Source organism: Acipenser ruthenus, chromosome 8 (assembly GCF_902713425.1).
Source record: "Acipenser ruthenus chromosome 8, fAciRut3.2 maternal haplotype, whole genome shotgun sequence".
Classification (NCBI taxonomy): Eukaryota; Metazoa; Chordata; class Actinopteri; order Acipenseriformes; family Acipenseridae; genus Acipenser; species Acipenser ruthenus.
This window is the reverse complement of record NC_081196.1, coordinates 11,930,855-11,946,382: the sequence shown is the minus strand read 5'-3', so window position 1 is coordinate 11,946,382 and position 15,528 is coordinate 11,930,855. Positions and strand designations below refer to the sequence as shown.

The window sequence follows — 15,528 nt, the reverse complement described above, 5'->3', positions numbered from 1 at the left end:
AGGCAGTACTCAGTGAAGATGTAGGTTTGTAATGAAAACAGTGATGGGCCTCACTGTTGCATTATCAAGGTGCACTTTGTCTGAAGGTTGTCCTTGACAGTGGTACGACTGGATTTATAAACAGAAAAACATGTAGTTATTAAAATGGTTATTCCCTGCAGGAATGCATTTCCCCTGTCACATGGATATGTACACATGTAACACTTTAGATATATTATGATGAAACTTTGTATGGGCATTCATAAAACAAGTTCTGGAGAATATTATGTAATTGTGTTTAATAGCTATCTATTAATTCCAGAGGTCTTACTTAGGAATTAGTTATCTTAATTTATTAAAACTTGTCATGCACATTTGTTACAAGAGTTTATTTTCATAGGACAAGGACATAACTAGAACATTTTCAGCATTGTTTTAACCCAATACATATCAATGTCAGATCTTTTTTGCTTTTCCATTTTACTTCATGTTTACAAACCATTCAATCTGATCTGACATTCCCCTTAGATTATTTAGGCATTTATTCTGTGCCATTCACTCTGTGAAAATTTTCATTTTGATAAACCCTTGCATAACATAGAAACAGATAATAATAATAATGAAACTTGGAAAAATTGTAAAAGCATGTCCAGCTTGCATAATTTAATCATTTATTTACACCTGAGTGTCTTTACTGAATCTGAATAATTAAAACCAATCTAAAACAATCCCTTCTTTTGAGCTCTCATACTATTCATTAAAAGTGGGCGGTCGTTGCTGGCACAATGACTAGATTTTTGATACAATCTAACACCAGCATTTAAAGTTTTGGCATACAATCCAAATACTTGTTTTGCTTCCCCCCCCCCCCCCCCCCCCAAGATTAAAGTATTAATGCATCAATAACTTATGACAGGTAAGATTTACAAAACTCCAATACAAATCTTTAAATGTCTCTACACACAAGAAGGTTATGTCAATTTTTTCAGAAATAAAAATATTATTGGTTTAAAATAGGAACGTTCACGATAAGATGTTCTTTTGAGATAACTTTCAAAACGATATTTCCAATAAATCAAATATACTTCCAAAGTTTCAGTACACTGACTAATAACGCTCAACAAAAGGGCAAGGAACTGTGCTTCAGGATATAACCACATTTAATAAAATGTCATCTGCACATTGACAGGATACTTCTGACACAATGGAGTAACAAAAATAAAGCTATAAGTAATTCTTGAAGCCATCTGGTTTAAAAGATAAAACCAGACTACAGTACACAACACAAACCAAGTTTGCCCAAACAATAGGTAGGATTGGCACGTGTCACCCTCTCCTTCCCAATTAAGACAACAACAGTTTTTTTTATCCAACCAATTAAAAGTAACCCAGACTTTTTACTTTCATTTCTTTATGCATACCTACATCTAACAGTATGCAGTGCATTCCTTGTTTGTTTGGCAACCCGCTCATCTCACACACCTAAAAGGATTCCAGGAGCCAGGACCTTTTCCGTACCCTATTTGATTATCCCCTTAAACTGTTCTTATTTCATACATTTTATATTCATTTTAACCCCATTTGTTCAACTCAATTTGGAATGCCAAGATGAACAGGCAACCTCCATTCCTAATGTTAAGTGAACTTCTTATTTTCAAGCACCAAACCTAAGCAACAATGTTATCAGGCTACTGAGCCCATGGGACAGAAAGTGTCAGTGAGGTGTAATATCCTAAGATTTTACTACCTGAGGCAGTGCAAAAGCCAATGCTCCCTGTAAATCCCTGGCCAACTTGGAATGAGCAAGATTCAAATCATGCTGACATGACTCACCCTACACTCCCAAGAGGCAGTGCTTTTACTAGTTGAGCCACTGGGGCTTGTTGCTGTTTTACTAACTTCAGGATTACATTTGAATTTCATTGTAACCAACTTTCATTCAGCACCTACCTTGTGGATAACTTCCTTCAAATCCATGGAGCTCAGTCTGCCCAGTGGTTTTCCATGTGAAGGTAAAGGCTGTCCAGGAGCTATTACTGCACCAGCTTCATGAGGAGCTCCCCAGGTGACATAGTAAGAGTCTGGAAAATGTATATTGTAATGGGTATCAGTATCAGTATTACCATGCTTTAAAAAAAAATGTTTAATATACATTTATCATGTCTTAAATCCATTTCACATGTAAATCTGCATTCAGATCTGTGAATACAAATAGGGCTTTTTGGTGGTCACACAATAAAAGGGACTACTGTGTGTTGGTATGTGCTGCATCTTCAATGTCACATTATTTTCTTGGCTAAGCAATTCAACCATGTCGTTAATTACTCTTGCAATGTCAGCAAACAGACCTTAAAATAACAGATGTATTTCATTAGCTGCATTTTTTTTAAATAAAAAACATTCAGCAAAAAACCTTCAAAAATCTTCCTGCAACATCTGTAAAGTTTACTTATTCTGACTGCAAAATACATAAACAAATAGACCCTTCCCCAGAATTAAACAAATCTATTTCAAAAGCAGAACAGAAATACATGAATTATACATGCCCTTTAATGGGAATTGCAACCTGGGTTATTTTTAGTCAGAGATAAAACCTAAAAATGCTACCATTAAACAGATCAAAGCAGAGCAGTGCTTTCTTCAAACACACCCATGAATTACCTGCCATATTTTCTAGCACATCTGAACCCCAGTCTCCACGAATCACTGACATCAAAATGTTGTCAAATGCATTGATGTCCTTTGTGCTCACAAGACGATCCCGGAAGAGACGATGTCCTTCGTAAGCTATAACTTCTAAAACGAGGTCTACTGAGTTTTGTGATGTGCCTAAGAAATAAAAATCCAGATATATTTGTTTTCAATTTAGACTGGCAGCAGTTTACAGATAAATAGAGTTTGAGTGAAAGGTATACATACCATTTGAAAAATCATTCAGAAGGCAAGATTAACAAGAAAGAAAGAAATAACAATTTAATACAATTAAGATTGATGTTGTTTTTTTGTTGTCATCCATATCACACTTCTGTGTATTAAGTCAATGTAACACAAGGCAACTTTTTAATCAACATAATTCTTGCAACATGTTTAGACACTTTAGGGTGGCATCTTTAAGTAACTGTCACCACTTCAAGTCACAACACCAAATCAATCTTGATTTTTGCTACTTACTGAAAATTTCCCCTATGACGAGTTGCTTAAAAAGCTGATTGAAAAATGCCTGGTATTACATATGATAGACCTATCACCACAACTAATTGTCTCATTACATACACTGTGTTTGAATCTCTGTTGTAGATGATAAATATTCATGGTCATTCAACAGAACAGAGAAGAGAAATATGTTCTTGTTTTATCAGTAGCACCGAGTCCATGTGTACCCTAAAAGAACGACAGTCGGCACCTTTGAATAGTGTAATATCTCACCTCCGGTTAAATCATATCGAAACAAACTGAGCACCCACTGTGTGAGAATGCAGGGAGTGAAGAGGTAGTGACTGTAGTCATCAACTGTAAATTTCGCTCTGACCTGAAGACAAAGCAAACAGAAATAAGTCAGGAGTTAGTGCCAGCACAGCCTGACCTTCATTTTGAAAGTCAAAGTCTCATACTTCGGCACAGCTTTTATAAATCAAGACGCCCACACCACCATCCCTCTTTTCCCTTATACTGAATACCTTTTCTGTAAATAAAAAGAGCAGTACCACTAATAACAGTGTCACAGGTATTAATCATTTAAAAAGAGCAGAATACATGTTTCATATATATCAAATGTAGATACAACATTTGATATGGACTGCATAGATCATATATTAAATATATTGAAAACAGATTTTCTTTCCATATAGGTGATTATCTGGATTGAATAACATAGTAAGTGGTAAGATTGTATTATATATTTCAAAGGCATTTATAGCTTAAATGAAAGCTAACTGATAACCTTGCTTGGTTCGGGATGTTCACTTTAAAAGCTATTAAGAGCTGCCAATTAAAAAACACAGCTCAATTGCTCTTGAGTGGGAAAATAATGTGAAATAACCCTGGCAAACTTATTCTACAATAAGATTGCTTTGTCACATTTTTATACCTGCTCATACACCTGCACCATGGATCCAGCCAGCTGGTGTATTTTGCCTGCTGAACCCCAGGCTGGGTGGCTTTTTAGGTTCCTGTGTAGCACAGGCTGAAGATAAGCACTGTAGATAGTCTGCAGTTGGTCTCTGTCAGGATAACTATTTAAAAAAAAAAAAGAAAAAAGATTAAGATGCCATCTCATATATTGCATTTCATATTTTCATGTGTTTAAGAGAACCATAACCATTAAATTAAAATAACTGAAATGCATTTCTAATTTGCCCTCAAATATGTATAGTTCAGTTAGGTACCAGTAAGCATGCTTGGCCCCCCACAAGGTGAGCACTTGTTCTAAAGGATATCCTTATCAAGTGTCATCACAATTTGATAAGCTGTTATCGAATGATAAGTATCGCATATGCTTCCCCAGCAGGGGAAAATAGTAGGGTATTTAACCCACCAGCTCAAATAATAAAAAGTTAAAGGGTGGAAGTACTTGGAATCCCCACCACAATCAATGTACAGAAAAAAAAAAAAAAAAAACACTGCCTGCAAGTAGAAGGAATTGACCATTAAAAAGACTTACTCGATTGTACATATGCGAACAACTGATGTAAATCTAGTCGTTAGGATATGTCTTCCCACTGTGCCCCCTGCGGACATTGAAGCCACAATCTGAATGTTCTCCAGACCAACCCACTCCAGATTATCATCGTAAAATCCATGATAGGTCAGCACCTTATTAAAACAAATTAGGCCTGAATGACTAAAGGGAACTATTACTTCAAGAAAATTAATCACACACAAAACCAAAACCAGGGGTCTCTTACCAGTATACAAGAATATTATACAAACATCTGAATTTCCATCTCTCCCATTTTTTTTTTTAAGTGTATTTAAACTAATGAGCTCATTGCCATCTGTTAGCTGTGCATGATTAACTTAAAGCATATGGTGCCAAAAAGATTGCAACTGTTTAAAACAAACTTAATTAAATGGGACTTTTGAGGTAAAATACAGTCAAGGGAAAGAAAGGAATATTAGAAAGATGAAAAGCACAATCCTTTTGAGAGAATATTTTTACAGTGTGCAGGTAGACATCTTTAAATACACACACAGACACAGACACAGACACAGACACACACACACACACACACACACACCTAAGCCTTATCAAATACAGTTTTGGGAGGCAATGACAATATTTTTTACTTCTGCAGCCTAAACATTACCTGCTGAAGAAAAGCTATTAGATTGCTGGTTCCCCATTTGTCTGGTTTTGGCAGGTTGATGTCCTTTAAGTACAAAACAAGACGTTCACAATCTTTAGGTCTGTAGACACGTCCAGTGTTGGAGCTAAGTATTAGACAGGTCTGCATCAACTTCTGCAGAATATGACGAGAGGGGGTCTGGGCACTGCAATGCACAGTGGCAACCTGTGTGGATCTGAGCTGGGAGAAGGCATATCGCAGGAGCATTCTAAAGATCCAGAAGAAGAAATGTTTTATGAATTAGCCACTTCTAAAAAATATTTAAATGGAGTCTAAAACAGACCTAATTTCTTTAATATATTGGGATTCTGACATAAGACACATTAAACAAATTGGAGACATTAAACAAATACAATAGCAAATACATGTATTTTTATGGGCAAGGTTGATGTAACTTAGAATAATGAAAATATAAAAATCTCATTGATAATAAAAATAAAATCAGTCACTGTTACTTCAGTAACCATAATGACTTGTAATACAAAATGATAATAGGCATAACCAATAAGAAGTAATGCCAATATTAATAATACATATAGTATACAGCATAAACATAGGGAATCAGATGGTGAAATCAGACTTGACTAGGTCTTTGTGAACTTTGCTTAGAAAAAATACACATCAAGTTGATTTGAGTATGTCAGAAAAAGGGAATTTACAGATGCCAAAACACAGCAGGGTAATTGCTCAAAACATCTGTTCCAATTAGATGTACTTTAAACAGTGACAGATTCAATAAATCCACATAGTATTCATGTAAATATCGTTCACGTGTTAAGCTGCTAATATACAGTAGATCCAAAAGCAAAATTGGTAATTAAGAGCTTGCTAAATATCTATGCATAATTCAGTGCTGAAAAACAAAGGTCTGCCATGACTATGCAAATGCATGCATTTATACAGTAGTTCTGGTAATCTTCCTGTAAAAACTAAAGCAACCCCTAAATATAAATTGCAATTTTGGCATCCAACCTGGGCTAAGAGTCACAGTACAAAAAAAAAAATTATATTCAATGTAATCCAGATCCACAAAGTAAAACAGGGATCCAAAATACAAACAGGTGTGGCATCTTGTTATGCAGACAAAATTTAAAATGTGAACTAAAATGTCTGAATGTTTATATAAAATCATAAAAAGAGTGGCAAATAAATAGGTCTAAATAAAAATCATGTTCTACGGAGACGTGGAATTTGATGGAACTATAGTACTGCTGTGACTACAACACCACAATTATTAAAATTAATTCACAATACAATACATGAAAATGTAAAAGTTCAAATTCATACCCTTTTCCACAGCCCTCAGGTCCTACTAAAATAAAGGGCTGCCTGTTTTCAGAGCTGAGCCATTGCTTGAAGTTATCAAGACCCCTCTGCATGTCGGGTGTTTGAATGACTGGAAGTTTCTGAGGGTTAGTGAAATCGTCTGCAGACAGATTTTCTGGCTTCTCCAGCAAATAAGCCTTCAGGCGTCCCGTCTGAGGGTCATACAATGTGTCCAGAGGCTTCCTCGGATCAGGCGGGCTTTCACGGGCCCAGCTTAGAACCTAAACACAAACCAACAATTCATTGTGTCAGTGTGTACCGAGATTGAATGCATCAACCTAATAAATGCTATTAGGTCAAGTGACATCACCGTACAATAAAAATATAATAGGGATCCTGTTACAATGCCTGTGTATAACCTTGAGCTCACAGTATCATTACCAGGTAATAATCACAGAATAGATTTGTGGTACATATTTTATTTGGAGATTTACAGTAGCAGAATGGTACTAGTTAGTCCCCATGGAAATCTGCAGTCAAATTTCCTAAAATCTGCGAAGAGAAAAGTGTGTTTTCTGCAAATAACTTGTCAAATTCTGCGGCAAAGACGTTTTAATGAAAAACAGTATTAATAAAAAAATGAATTTAACTAACTGTGACTTACTTTTTCTTCTTTATTAATACTCATTAAATCACATTACTAAAATTTGAAAAAAAGCCAGAACAAACATTTGCCATATTTTATGGAAATCAAAGAAGAAAATAAACACATACAGTAAAGCAAAGAGAGTTCACCTTTTTCTTATTTATTTATTTATTTATTTTTAGCTGTTACAGCACTGACTATTGGATGCCAGTTATGGCCAAAACATATGACTGTATTTAATCACATTAGTAATAATGTTTGCCTAGCAGAATAAGATTTTAGTGGTGCACTGGGATTCAAATTAGCATTGGTAAATTTTACAAATGCGCTGTTTACTGTGTACGAGGCTTGGAGCATTTTCGTACAAATGTAACAGTATTTTTAGAAACATTTGTTGTTCACCAAAATGTTGTAATTTTAAAACTTATCCACATCAAGACAGCACATAGAAATAGTTTGGAAACAGTGACAGTATATAAACGTGTACTACACTATACAAAATAAGTTGCATTATATTTGACAATCTCAACTCTTTTGCACCCACCTGTCGTGGTTTCAAATTGAGATTACCACCAATGCGTGGATAATGGAAAGATTTTTAAAAATACGTTGTATTACATATGACAATCTCGCCTCTTTTGTAAACTCATGCCAAGATTTACAATTGAGACTGCCGCTAAGAAATAGAGTACCACCAATGCGTGCACAATGGAAACAGCATAGAGATCTACTATGTGATAAAAGTCTCACCTCTTTTGCAAACTCCTGCCGTGATTTCAGATTTAGATTGCTGCCAAGACCCCTGATGAGACTGACGACAAACTGCCCTCGCTCTCTGACACCACTGAGGTGTGACAGCCCATTCAAGACTGTCCCTACCAGACTGGTATCCACAACAAAGTCATTCTGCAGATTGAAGATAGAAAGAGAGGATTGCTTGCGTCGTTACAGATTATAATTTGAGGGAGCATTAGATAAGAAAAATAACTAAATGCCTTAAGCAGTTTTACACATCTAGATAAAGACAGAACTTAAAGGAAAAAAAAGAAAGTGTGATTTTTAAAGATGTCAATTCATGTATGCATTTTGATGTTATATTGATACTGCTGAGTTTTGAAAGAAAAAAAAAAACATTTAATGGAATTTGGAAGAAATGTAGAACCATATTTAGAAAGCCTTTGCCCCAGTTTTAAGTTACAACAGAAAATGTTAAAAAGCACCAAATTAATAACTCAGGACATTTATTTGAGAGCTTATCTTTCCGAGACCTATTTTGGGTAAATAAACCTCAAAATGCAGACTTACTTAAAAGGCTTTCACAGAAATGTTATACTCACTTGTTTCAAAACCCAGTCTAAACTCTTTTGAAAATAGTCTCCAATCCAGTTTTCAAGATTGCTTCTGCATTCATCTGACTGATTTTTCAACCAGGATTTCACCAGAGAATTAACATCTGTATCTTCATCGCTATATAGTTAAAATACAGCAATTTAGGTCATTAAAATGGAACACTTGCATTGAATTGCAAACTATAATGTATAATGTAAGGTATGACCAAGCACAACTTTCTCATGTTGACAACATGCTGGGTTCTCTGCAGGATTATAATGGAATGGATTGTTAACTTATATGGCATGGGTCTCCAACCCTGGTCCTGGAGAACTACTGGGCCTTCTGGTTTTCGTTTCAACAAAGCCCTCAGTTACTTAACTGCACCAATTATTGGCTTAATTAGTCAGGAGTAACAGCTATTCCAGATCTTTAGTCATTGATGGAAAGACCCCTAGAAAACCTGCCGGATTGAGCCTCTCCAGGACCAGTATGTACACTCTTTAAAAGAGCCATAACTGAATTATAACAAAATTAACCAGCATCCCTATTAGCATACTACAGTGATTTTACAACAACTTGTTGTTTGACATGTTCATTGATATTGTATCAAAAGTGTGAACTGTGCATAATGTACTGTACACATATTCAGGTGACAAATTCATTAGTATAGCTAAAAGTGGTTATTAAGATACACATATCAAGATTTTATAAAAATGTGTCCTGTTTAACTACAAAATGAAATATTTACTGTATATTACCTCAGAAAGATCATTCCCATTCTAGATATGGTGGCAGGAGAGGCACAGCTAAGGTCATGTGTTTCAAACAGAAAGTTAACATTGGGACCAAACTGAATTCTCTCCCCGCTGGGCATAGTGAGCAGCCTGTTGTCATCCAGGACTGAGTTCAGGGACTCAACCCATTCAGGGTCAATATCACCATCACAGATTATCCAGGAGCTCACCTCTAAAGAAAGAATGAAAGTAGGAGTCATTCAACTGTAAGCAAGCAGATCTCAACTGGAAGCCTGGAAAAATAACACTGCTATTTTACATAGTTTTCATTATTATAAAGTACAGATAAAAAATATATTTAAAAATAAATGCAAAATGAGGTAGCAATGAAAACCTGTGATTTAATGTTATTCTTTTTATATTATTTTTAACATTACTTTAAATAATATAAATACATTATGATATTAATGTATGGTTTAAAATTCTGTCGGTGTTAGTCCTAAACTCTTACCCTGTGGCTCCCGCACCACCTGTCTCGCACTGTTAGTTAGGACTCCATCCGACCACTCCCTAGTGTCCATGTCGATGTGGCCCAGAAGCTGCTGCCTGGGCATGGCTTTGGGGTTCATAGTGTACTGTTTCACCACCTTATCATTCTTGCCTAGCGCTGCCTTCAGCATGCGCCACAGCGTTGACTTCCCGGCACCACTTGGGCCCACGATCACCACTCCCATTCTCTGACGCAACTGCTCATAAAGTTCAAGAGCCTTCTTCATCTTAAATACAAATTCACATGGGGGGGGGGGGGGGGGGGGGGACGGGACATTAATGCCTGGATAGGCTATATAAAAATGTGAAAGAAATGCACATTTTATTATTTTTGGTTTGCATACTACCAGGAAACACAGGATTAATAAATATAATATTGGACCTCATCTTCCCTATTAAATGGATAAAGCATAACTGACCCTCAAAACCTTGCCACACAGTGACGGCATATAATTGCATCAACAACTGCTTTTTAAAGATATGGTACTGATGATGTGGCTAAGCAGAGGTCCAGGAAACATATATAAAGTAATTCTGTGGCAGTACCCTTCTTATCACTAAGGCCAGAGCCAGAATATGAAGCAGTATTGGTGTAGGATATGTCACCATGAAAGACATCAATCCAGCTTTGATGACCAGTTATAAAGTTGATCAATAGGGGCAATGATATTGATGCAGCTGCGTTTGACATCTAAAGCATCAATCCTGTGCATTCCCTCTGTCTGTGTTAGACTTGAAAGGACTGGTAACTGCATTTGTTTAAGACATCTTAGGTGCCAAACTACCCAAGACTTGAAAAAACAGATTAACAGATGGAAAATATGTACTCACAAGGGACATTGTGGTCTATTTTAATGATCTAAACACTGATTTATCTTAATGATGTTGCATAACAATTCTGAAACCTGATTTTTTAGACCTCATTTCATTGTATTTTTATTGTATGTAATAATGTTATTATTAAGTGTGCCAATATATGGCTTGTATACATTGTTCTTAAAAACTTACCTGGCTTGGTATGATTTCTAACTTTGCCTCTTCAAACACAGCCTGTAAGGCTGTAGTTAACTCTTTATATTCAACATCCTTAAAGTCAACCCCAGGGAAAACATCTCTAACCAAGGCATCAAATCGAGAGCAGTCTGTAAACGTCAGCTTCGACATGGTGTTTAGACGCAAAGCCTGCACCACAATATGACTTTCCTTTACTGCAAGGAAGAAGAAATATAAAACAATGAAATAAGACATGAATATTCATAATACATAATCAGATCAAAAACCTGTTCATTCTTATACAATAACAGAATGTTAGAAACTACAGACATGTTTTTCTTGGTTTAAAAAAATGGTTTCACAGATGGCTTTAATTATCTTTTGATATGTTTTTAAGTTGCTTGATTATAAACTACTCTCTTTTTTCTCTGTATCCTCATGTAAAGTACATGATAATTATTTTTAAACATGACCGTGTTGGATTAAGAGTAATCACTTAAATTCCAGAACTTCACTTTTTTTTTTTAAATGAGTAAAATGATTTATAATCATTCTTGAGTATTCACTTTTACTTCTTTTTTCACACTAAAAGTATAAATAGTTTAAACTTGCTAATTCATCTTTCTTACTTGTCTCTTTGTTCTCGTTTTTTTTCAGTTGCTGCAGAAGGCTTCCACAACCCCGGAGAACAGTTTTCAGGGCTCTCAAACCCCAATCATAATGCTGCTGAGGGGTTAAAAGCTCTCTACGCATTGAGGGGAGAAGAGCAGATGTGCATTAAAATTATGCATTAGTAAAAAAAAAAAAAAAAAAAAAAAGGCTAAATGCTGCAACATGCCTTTATTTTTCAATACTGATTTTAAAGCAACAACTTTGCCTGTATAGGGATTGCAAATTGGTTGAATAGCTTAAACTGATACCACACAACATCCAGGGCCCAGTTTGAAACATCAGATCACACAGGAATACACAACCTTCTTTCTGGTTCATTTGGCATGAGCCCCAAAGCACTCTGGAGAGAGGTTACTTGTAAAATATCCCAGGAGCCTCATTTCCAGATTCATGACTAAACACACATTTTACATTTGAGCCAAGAGCTCTCATATCTCACTGATACAACAGATTAGTGTTTACAACCACTTTGGTGCCATTCACCTCACTCAACTTTGGGAATAAGCTTGCAAATATACAGCTATCGTCCCTTCCTCATAGCTCATGGTCGCAATATTATATGAAATAATTTATATGAAAATACAACACAACTTAGAAAATACTGGTACTTTTATTTTTTCAGCACTGAATGGAAGACATAACTAATCAAGCACATATTTCTTCAATGCATAAAGATATGTACGTGTATGAGGTTAGATGCGGAAAACACTACCACAATATTTTTTAAAAATATAGCCCTGCAATACGGACAGCGCAGGACATAGCAGGCAATGTAATGGGTTTCTTGTAAACATTACAGGGTGTTCTGTAACAGTTTAAATAACAGCTTTCTTTGATGCCATAAAACAACAACCTATCAAAAACTTAAGATTCAAAGACTTCTTTGGACTTCTATCCTTCTTTTCTACTTATTTATATTGTGTCACCTTTGAAAAATTACAAAACATACCTAGAAAGATTAAAGATGGCAACTAATTTTCTGCCTAAAATCTTGCCATCTTTGAAGCCCTCAGAGTACAGAATGACTTCTGCGATGAGTTCGTTGTCAGGGCGAGACATGGCCACAGGTCTGAAAAGCTGTTTCAGATTATCAGGTAGTTTCTGTCTTCCACCATAGCCCTTCCCTGCGGGGTTCAGGGTTATGAAAATACCAGAGTTGGGATCCAGCTCCACCTGTAAAAGACAAAGATTTTGTTCAGTTTTGGGGGGGTGATAAACATACTAAGATACAATATAGTTGATAATACAGTAGTCTCCGCATATAGGAACACCTCCTAAGAGAACACTTCGCCTAAGGGAACACCCTTGTGGTGAAACTGACTTTTCCCATTGTAAATGTTCCGGCTACAGGAACAGCAACTTCGCTTAAAAGAACACCTTCTTGGCGCTGTTCACAATGTATACAGTACTGTTTTGTAAAAAAAGTGACTTGTCATCGGGAGTGTCTGAGGCACACTGATTGGTTTATTAAATCTTTCCAGAACCGCCATCATATCATTGAATTGTTCTGTATTCAGATTTCCAGGAGTGCACCTCACCGCTACAAAATGGCATGTAAACAATGCCGAAATGCGCCGCTGTTTCTCTTGCTACACAAAGTTGGAAATTGTTCTAGCTCTTGAAATAAGCCATACAATTTGGTGTTTCCTGTTCTGGTGAGTTGCTTCACCATTTTGTTAAATAATGTGCATGTCTTGTATATTGCTGCTGCATTTTGTAACATGTAGGGGAGCTGTGTTCATTTAGTTTGACAGTTAGTTTATTAACGTTAAGTTAACCATAAGTAACGCCCATTATTTTTCCCTCTGCCATTGTGATAGCCAGAAACACACCCACCAGCTAATTTCATAGTACAGAGCAATTTAAGCTTTTTGACCGTGTTGTTTTGCTTTAGTTTTATTAATGTTAGTTTGTCTGTTACTTTATTATTATAGTTTATTAACATACACTTGCCTATTGTTTTGTTTTTACTTATTCAGTTCATTTCATATGTTGATGCACATGCGTCATGACAAGTAATACATATGTATTTATTTATTTAATGATTCATATTGTGTCTGGTGGCTAACTCCTGTACATGGCTATAAGAACACTTTGCTTGCTTTCCGAGGTGTGTTACCTTAGCCGGATTCTACTGTACTTGTAGATGACATTTAAATTTTTTTTTTACAGTATGCATGTATAAACACCTTATAAATAAAAACACAACTTACATATGCCACAAAAGTAGTTGTCTAATAGAAGCACATATACGCAGAATAAAATATGTCAAAATGCCTTATTGTTGTCTAAAATACATGCACCTACCTCTTTCCCAAGAAGTTCACAAGCATTTCTTTGATTTTTCAGGGAGTTCTGAATAGCCTGGATTTGCATGGAAACAGCTGACAGCACGGCCTCCTCCAGCCGATTGAACTCGTCAAAGCAACCCCAGGCGCCACACTTCACCAAACCAACAAATATGCGCCCCATAGACTTAACATCAATACCCTTTAAAAGAAGAGGAACAATGATAAACGCTTTTATTATTTTCACATAAAAGGGCAATGAAATAAAAATAATTTCCTACGAGGGACTGTTTGTAGACACACCATTTACAAAACCCAGATCATCTAACTTTGCATAAATTAAAAAGAACAGCTGCGACTTGTTTATTTGTAAAAGTACAAATAAATAAATAAATAAATAAATAAATAAATAAATAAATAAACAGCCTCTCCCTGTTGGAAAAACAGCATATCTGATCTAATGGTTTGTAAACATGAGGCAAAATGACATCAATATAGTAGCCATATTGGATTAAATGACAATGTCAAGGTATTTATCCCTGAAAACAGCATTACCTCAAATAATCTCTGAAAGGATCAGAAAGTGCTGAACAGAAGTTTTGTAAAAAGTAATGCTACAAACGGGTATATTTTCTTTCACAACAACCACATTACTGTTAATTAGAATACAAATGTGTATCAAATGGGAAGCCAATATCCCAAAGCATTCAGTCTTAAACCAAAATGTTACATGACCTCAGCATGGCAACCATATTAGGTCACAGGTCAAAGTGAAAGCTGGTGTACTACAACACTTTGCAAGAAGAGCAACCACAACATAGAAAATATGAAGCTGGCACCTTAAACACTTTAGGATATGAGCTTACAGGAATGTTTCATTATTCTTCATGGCGACTTTAAACTCGCATTAACATTCAGTCAATGTTACAATCATCATTACAAATGAATATGTCTTCTCATTGGTCTCTGTGTGGTCATTTAATAGAATCTGATTGTCCTTCTTCAACTCAGACTATCATATTTCTCATTAATCTTGCCAATAACTCCACACAGATTCTGAATGTAGAAATGCAATATATTTTCTTATCTACTATAAAAAAAATAAACAGATGGCTTTTTTTGTAACATGCTATTATAGACAGTTTTAGAATGTTGGTCTGTCAGTCTTATCCAATTAGTTATAGAGACAGTCAAAAAAAAAAAAAAAACAGATGAAACTCATTGTTAATTGTTTTTCTATTGATGAATGATACAATTAACACAATGCTTTAGTCAACAATAACTCCTCTCATACTAGGACATAATGGCCTATAATACACATAATACATGAACTTGACATGTTAACAAGACATGTTACCTCTGGTATGCACATTCACTTATTTACCTCATCACAATTAAAAACAAGAACCTGTCTCCCAAACAGTCCACCAAGAGCTTTTACAGACTCAGTCTTGCCAGTCCCTGCTGGCCCGTAGGGATTTCCTCCTAACCCCATCTTCATGGCTTGTGTCAGAGTGAGATAACACTTATCTGTCAAAGGAGTGTGAACCAGCTTGGCCGCATTACCCTACAGGAGAGGACCACAATGACAAAGCAAAGCAACATTTATGAACCCAGAAGGTTTCAATTAATATGCTGTCATAAGCAAAGATAATTTATAGCAGCTAGTTAATGTGTAAAACAACTTCAAAAGAGGCAACAGAAGCATGTTCAAAAGCCAAGTA

The 15,528-nt window shown here is 35.7% G+C and overlaps 1 protein-coding gene across 4 annotated transcripts in view; it reads right to left on the bottom strand.

Moving 5' to 3' along the window:
* The window catches only part of LOC117406115 (cytoplasmic dynein 2 heavy chain 1-like), a 157,543-nt gene that overhangs the window by 120,597 nt on the left and 21,418 nt on the right, over positions 1–15,528 (bottom strand). For 2 of the 4 annotated variants that reach the window (XM_059028505.1, XM_059028507.1), the window contains exons 34-49: positions 15,189–15,371; positions 13,824–14,006; positions 12,466–12,689; positions 11,474–11,589; positions 10,860–11,059; positions 9,814–10,078; positions 9,327–9,534; positions 8,574–8,703; positions 7,987–8,142; positions 6,612–6,871; positions 5,286–5,532; positions 4,640–4,791; positions 4,067–4,211; positions 3,406–3,508; positions 2,641–2,808; positions 1,930–2,060 (exon numbers count right to left, since the gene is read on the bottom strand). In XM_059028505.1, coding sequence (XP_058884488.1) covers positions 1,930–2,060; positions 2,641–2,808; positions 3,406–3,508; positions 4,067–4,211; positions 4,640–4,791; positions 5,286–5,532; positions 6,612–6,871; positions 7,987–8,142; positions 8,574–8,703; positions 9,327–9,534; positions 9,814–10,078; positions 10,860–11,059; positions 11,474–11,589; positions 12,466–12,689; positions 13,824–14,006; positions 15,189–15,371 — 2,871 coding nt within the window. The remainder of the gene's footprint in view (positions 1–1,929; positions 2,061–2,640; positions 2,809–3,405; positions 3,509–4,066; positions 4,212–4,639; positions 4,792–5,285; positions 5,533–6,611; positions 6,872–7,986; positions 8,143–8,573; positions 8,704–9,326; positions 9,535–9,813; positions 10,079–10,859; positions 11,060–11,473; positions 11,590–12,465; positions 12,690–13,823; positions 14,007–15,188; positions 15,372–15,528) is intronic. The other 2 variants (XM_059028506.1, XM_059028508.1) reach the window with 2 other exon arrangements.